The 7,361-nt window shown below is 35.0% G+C and overlaps 2 protein-coding genes across 2 annotated transcripts in view; both read left to right on the top strand.

Annotated features, from left to right (window-relative positions):
- Positions 1-7,361, top strand: part of poc1a (POC1 centriolar protein A) — a 521,349-nt gene that overhangs the window by 354,518 nt on the left and 159,470 nt on the right. The gene's annotated exons all lie outside the window — the stretch shown is intronic.
- Positions 2,316-7,361, top strand: part of LOC101884385 (endothelin-1) — a 14,130-nt gene continuing 9,084 nt past the window's right edge. Inside the window, exons 1-2 of the mRNA XM_087273107.1 lie at positions 2,316-2,554; positions 4,248-4,482. Of these exons, the coding sequence (XP_087129233.1) occupies positions 2,485-2,554; positions 4,248-4,482 (305 nt within the window). The 5' untranslated portion in view covers positions 2,316-2,484. The remainder of the gene's footprint in view (positions 2,555-4,247; positions 4,483-7,361) is intronic.

The following is a 7,361-nucleotide window of genomic DNA, read 5'->3' as shown; positions in this document are numbered from 1 at the left end:
CACAACAACTACAGTAAATTATCTGCTGTGGTGATTCTACAGTTGTTATGGTAACACCTCAACTACAGTAATTGATCTGTTAGGGTGATTCTACAGTTGCTAACACAACAATAACAGTAATATAAACAAACTAACCAATCGTGTAGCTTTACACAACTATAGCTTGTATTATACTGCAATACACCACAGTTTACTGTAATATAATTAAGTATATCATTAACAAAGAGTATCAAATTAAATAATATAACAATTTATAATACACTTTTATTTACTATAAATTACAACAGTATTTTTAAATATAAGATTAACACTGACAGTTAATATTTTATGCAAATAAACACAAAATACAGAAGCTCTTCATTAACTGATACTTTAAACGATGTAGAGCAACTTTCATTTTGCGAGTTCTGTAAAGATTTCCATTAATATATCTGGAATATATAACTGGACAGCACAGGAATTTCCTACAGTAGTATATTTGGGAAGCTCTGGTTATGTAAATGCGCTCCTGAAATCCAGGTAAGCTACTGTTTCCTTCAGTATTTCTCCTATTCTGCGCTCTGCTTGATGATGAACGGCGGGTCACGACTTCAGAGGGTGAAATCGGTCTCAGATGTTTCAAAGTTAAAGAGCAGACGAGGAAAGAGTCCTGATCTAACATCTCCGGCAGCATCTTCAGACCAGGCTCAGACTAGATTAATGCAGGGAATGAATGACCTACAGGCTGCAGGCTGTTGTTGTAGTTAGGCACAGCCAGGTTGAAGCATCAATTCAAGATAAATTAAAGCAATATACTTAATTTATTTTTAATAAATGTGATTTTTTTAAACATCTGTTTTCCTGCTTGTTCAAACTACTTGTAAAAAATGAGCTGAAACAACACGATTTATTCCTTTATTAAAGCTAATTTTATAAAAAAGCTTTTAAAAAATTACTTTTAAGAAACATGCTAGCCGTGTGCTAATTCACACTAGAAACATGCTAGCAACATATTAATGTATACTCATTTTTAAATAAATTATATATATATATATATACATGGCAAGGCAGTGGCGCAGTAGGTAGTGCTGTCGCCTCACAGCAAGGAAGTTGCTGGGTCGCTGGTTTGAACCTCGGCTCAGTTGGCGTTTCTATGTGGAGTTTGCATGTTCTCCCTCCCCTTGCGTGGGTTTCCTCCGGGTGCTCCGGTTTCCCCCAAAGACGTGGTACAGGTGAATTGGTTAGGCTAAATTGTCCATAGTGTGTGTGTGTGTGGGTGTTTCCCAGAGATGGGTTGTGGCTGGAAGGGCATCTGCTGTGTAAAAACTTGCTGAATAAGTTGGCGGTTCATTCTGCTGTGGCGACCCCGGATTAATAAATGGACTAAGCCGACAAATAAATGAAGGATCAATGTATGAATATATATTTATACAAACTATTAGCAACATGAACTGTATCTATATCACATCTATAGCTCTATCAGGTTTAGACGTCAGCTTTACTTATCTTCTGCGACATGATCTAACGCCCAAATATTGAGATGTGTTTTTACTGGCAACCCAGTGCAGGAGTCGGTCATTTTATGGTCAATTATGGATGTAATGCAAGTTAAATTCAGCCGGAATGTAAATAAATGAATCTGTGTCGGCCACACAAGCAGCCATTGATTAAACCCTGTCAGTAAGATTCCCAGTACTGAATCACAACCTGACACGACTTGATCTCTTTATTTATTCTTAGCGCTCACGTTTGACTGTATCACTAGCCCAGGCCGTTCTTCAGGATTGTCTTTCTGTTTTCAGGATTAATTTCCCTGTGCGATCCGCAGCAAACAGGGATGTAATGTTCTACTTTGTGACTTCTGTGACCACTTTAATCTGACTTCACTTCTGTATTATAGTTATTCACATGCTAGCAAACATGAAAATTCACATTACAGATAATAAACAGAGTAAGCAGAATATGTGTGCTACTTGTGGGGCAGTAGTGGGCGGGGCTTTCCCCCTCTGATGACACGTTGAAAGGGAGATTGTCAATCAAAGTGTGTCTGCAGACTGCTGTTAGCAAGTCTGATTAGAACTAATACAATTCATTCATCTTACAGGCTGGATATATTCAGCCGCTCTGCTGTGTTTAAACCACTTCTAAAAGTGATTTTTGTGTAATAGGTCCTCTTTTAAAGTGCTTCTGCCTGCGCGCGTGCCGGTGTGTGATTTAATGGCATGCATATGTCAGCTGATGGAGCTGTATAGTCATTCTGCAGAGCTCCAGCGGGAGGTGTGTGTGATGCTGTAGGTGCTCACTATAAAACCCGCAGAGAAAACCGAGGGAAAGCCACTGATATATCAGATATATCTGCAGCAGTCCAACAACACAGAGGTGCGTCCACAGGGGAAGGAGAAAACAAGCAGCAGAATGTTACCTTTGACTGAAGCTGGATCTCTCTGCACAGCCTGGATTTTACACTGACCGTCTGTTTCTCTGAGATTATCTGGAATAACTGTGATGGCCAGGGTGTCATTCATACATCTGGGAGTTTTGCTTTTTATTGGACTAACAGTCGCGATGGCCAACGGTGGGTTCAGATTGCATTGCATTTTAGAAAAATGTGGACTAATATTACTTTTAATAACACACTTTTAAAGACATATTAAACAATTCCGAAACAGGCCTTGTCATATAGAGTATGCTTTAAAATGATTGAGGTGTTAGACTGTGATGCTTTATTTGGTAACACTTTACAATAAGGTTGTTTTAGTTAATGCATTTATTAAAATGAACAAACAATGAACAGCACATTTACTACAGTGTGCTTGTTAATGTTAGCTCAGTGCATTAACTCATGTGAACAAGCATGGATTTGCATCTTAATAAAGCATTAGTAAATGTTGAACTATGATGAATAAAAGCTCTGCAAGTATTGTTCATTATTAGTTCATGTTAGTAAACACATCCACTACTAAAACCTTATTGTAAAGCATGACCCAATACTCCTTTAATTGTAGGGGATATCAGAGATGCCGATTCCCGATATTGACAAACATACTATAGTAATCATCGTGTTTCTGAACCTATTATAAAAGCTTGACTTCATGTGTTGTAATTCTGCTGTTGCTACACAACAAATACAGTAATATACACAAATAAACCAATACTGCTCTTTTTTACTGTTCAACTATAATTATACAATAAACCACAATTTAATGCAGTAACATCTAAAGTATACTACAGTATTTATCAGATCACCAGTTAGCACTACAGTATGCTGGAGCATTCATTTAAAGAGTTATGAACACTACAGTATATGCAGTAAAATAAGCTTTACAATGATTCAAAAACACTTGTATTTACTCTGTAAACCACTTTAAAAAATACTATATATTTTACTATAAACTACTGTAGTATTTTATTCAGGTTGACGTGTTACTGTGCTCTGATTTAGTCATTTTTTGTAGGCTGTATTAACAGCATTAATCATCTTTTTAAGTGTTTTACTTATAGGATATGTCAAGTTCAGGCCAAAATCTAAAGCATTAACTAGTGGTAGAAGACAAAGAAATATTAATAGGCTAATTACAATAATAATAATAATAATAATAATAATAATAATAATAATAATAATAATAAACGTGAATAATCTTGCAAGTGATGAAAAAATGTCAGCCTCTTTGATAATATTGCAATGTTATGTACAGCAGCCTATATGACACTATTATTACCATACTTATGCATACTATATATATGTATACATATATATATATATGTATACATATATATATATATATATATATATATATATATATATATATATATATATATATATTTTATTATATATATATATATATATATATATATATATATATATATATATATATATATATATATATATATATATATATATATATATATAACCCAAAGTGTAATAACCCAAAGCTGGTTCAATTGGATTAATTTATATTAAATAATTATATTAAATAATATTTTATTTATATTACGTGTTTTACCACAACATGCTCTCTTATGAAACACATTTTTTTCATTAAAAATATCCAATGTTGACCCCAAAGATGAACTATTAAAAGCCCAAATTTTTGTCAGATTTTCTGACTATCTGGCGTATCATTTGTCAGTAAACAGATATAGTGACATCCACAATTAATGATAGAAATGTGTCGCATTTATCATGACATTGTTGTGCTTCTGCTTTAGTGCTAGGCTAAATGATATCTGAAAATCCATTGTTCTAATCAAAGCATTGTTATATTCAGGATTTTCCTCGTTTCGTCCTGAAGCGCTCGTGAAAAGCAGCAGTAAGGATTTCCCCGGAGCCCCAAGCACAAGCGCAGCCCCTCCACATCAGTTTGAGGGTAAAAGCGGAGCCTGTTTGCTCTGCCAGCTCCTGAAACCCCACAGGAGAGACAAGAGATGCACGTGTTACTCCTATAAAGACAAGGAGTGCGTTTACTACTGTCACCTGGACATCATCTGGGTCAACACACCTGAGTAAGTTCATGAGCTGCACAGCAGATAATGACCAACATGTGCTGGAACCTGACACGGGCTTTACTGACTGAGAGGAGCTCTAGACAAGGCAGGGTTACTTCTGTTTTATACAGTGCTCAGCAGAAATACAGTTGAAGTGGATTATTCGCCCTCCAGTGATTTTTTTCTTCTTTAAATATTTCCCAGATGATGTTAAACAGATTGAGGAATTGTTCACAGTGTTTCCTCTAAATATTTGTTCTTCTGGAGAAAGTCTTATTTGTTTTGTTTCAGCTAGAATAAAAGCAGTTTTTAATAGTTTTAAAGCCATGTTAAGGGCAATATTATTAGCTCCTTCAGCAATATTAGATTTGGATTGTCTTTAGAACAAACCACTGTTATACAATGACTTGCCTAATGCCTCGGTCACACTAGAGTTTGAGCTGGTGTAATTCTGTCAAACGGCGCAGTGAAGAGGGGTCGGGTTAAACAAGATGGTTATACATTTTTTAAAAAAAGCAAGCGATTGGTCCACATTTTTGAATTTCTGTTCAGAGAGGTCATGTTTTAATCTCCGATTGGTTTCACAGAGTTGCATGAGCACGTGTTTCCAGATTGTCACATTCACATGCATATGAATGGAAGTCTATGGGGTGAAAAGTGCAGTGTGACCTGGGGTGAATTACCTTAACCTGCCTAATTACCCTAACCTGCCTAGTTGCCCTAATTACCCTAGTGAAGCCTTTAAATGTCACTTTAAGCTGTATAGAAGTGTCTTGAAGAATATCTAGTCTAATGTTATGTGCTGTCATCATGGTGAAAAGAAATCAGTTATCACAAATGAGTTATGAAAACTATTATGATTAGAATTGTGTCTGAAAAAAAAATCTTCTTTTCATTAGACAGACATTATGAAAAATATACAGAGGGGCTAATAATTCAGGAGGGCTAATAACACTTCAACTGTAGGCACACCCCATTTTGAAAATTAATATTTTTGTCTTTTTATTTTTTTATAAATATAGACAACATATTTTGGTGCATTTGTTTTTAAACACACATATTTATTAAGATAATATTTTAGTTATCTTTAGAAATAGAAAGACAATACATTTAAATTAAAACATTTTACAATTAAATAAAAAATAATAATAGATTTGTGTGTACTAATTTTTGGCCTGTTATTAAAAGTTATTTTGTTAAATAAGCTCTAGATTTGGCTTCAGTATTGACTAAACTAATGTGTATGCACAAATAATTTTGTAAAGCATCCTATAGAAAATACTGATTTAAAAGAGAGGTTTTGTGAGGGGTGCACTCGTATATGCTCAGCACTGTGTGTTTTTCTACAATAATGCCTCATGTGGAATCATGGCACTCTTTAAGGGAAGCCTGGGTCATGTCCGGTAAAAAACATTTGCTGGTTGAATAAAAGTAACTTCATGTCGTAATTGGCCAGGGGTATCAACAATTTTGGTTTGACTGTATTCTTTTTTATTTTAGTTTGAATGAACATAGAAGGGAACACATAATATACACAATAATGAACACACAAGGGCAAGAACAGAAAAGCAGTGCATACAATAATTAAATGAAAGACACAGTGAGGAGCAGTAAAGAGGAAATAAGGCATGACAAGGCTATCATATTCAGCTGTGAATAATAACAAATTATTTAAAAAAAATAAAAGCTTTAAAATATTGCATTTTTCCCACATTTTTACAATCAAATATCACATCCCTAAATCTAGTGCCTTATTTCTAACTTAAAATGAGTAAAACTGGGTTTTGTGCTGCCCATTTACTCAAATAATGAGTTGATTCACAATAAATAAAATAAAATATCATTATCTTTTCAGTTCAGTCCTTAAATTTAGTTAGAAATAATACTTTGTTAATTTCTTCCTCCCTACTAGGAGTTACTGTTTATTAAGTGACATTTTTAAGTGACATTCGGTGGTAAATAACAGCAGAATAATAGTGAATAAATGCAATAAATCTAATCAAATTAAATTGATTGTTCACCCAACTGACAAGTGTGCTAGAAATATGGCCAGTCTAAAACTAGTAATTCATAAACTCATAAATAAACAGTGCTTGAAATAATTTTCTCCACTTCAGCAATTATTATTTAATTCAGTGCATTACTTGATGTTTCTTTATATTTATTTGTGCAACTTTTTTAACAGTTTCTATAGAAACATGAATCTAAACTAGATTTAGTGCACGATGAAATGCCTATCATTGCCATATTATGCCTTTTGAGCTAGTTTCGGCTAATTTAATGATGACAGCAGCATTTGGTTTTCAGCTTAAAGGTACAGTTCACCCAATTCTGTCATCATTTACTCATCCTTCTCTCATCACAAACCTGTTTGAGTGTCTTTCTTCTGTTGAACATGAAGACAGATATACTGAAGGATGTCTAAAACACCTCAGTAGTATTTTTGTTCCTGATTTCGATGGCCGTGTTTTCCAACATTCTTCAGAATATCTTCTTTTGTGTTCAACCGAAGAAAAATAATCTCCACCATCCAATCCCGCGAACATCAGGAAACCATAACATTTGTGTGCAAATAAATCTAAATATTCATTCATTCATTTTCTTGTCGGCTTAGTCCCTTTATTAATCCATGGTCGCCACAGGGGAATGAACCGCCAACTTATCCAGCAAGTTTTTACGCAGCGGGTGCCCTTCCAGCCGCAACCCATCTCTGGGAAACAGCCACACTCACATACACACTCATACACTACGGACAATTTAGCCTACCCAATTCACCTGTACCGCATGTGTTTGGACTGTGGGGGAAACCGGAGCACCTGGAGGAAACCCACGTGAACGCAGAAAGAACATGCAAACTCCACACAGAAACACCAACTGAGCCAAGGTTCAAACCAGCG

Source organism: Danio rerio, chromosome 11 (genome assembly GCF_052040795.2).
Source record: "Danio rerio strain M-AB ecotype USA chromosome 11, GRCz13ab, whole genome shotgun sequence".
Taxonomy (NCBI): Eukaryota; Metazoa; Chordata; class Actinopteri; order Cypriniformes; family Danionidae; genus Danio; species Danio rerio.
The sequence above is the reverse complement of the archived record's forward strand: the minus strand, read 5'-3'. Positions and strand labels throughout refer to the sequence as shown.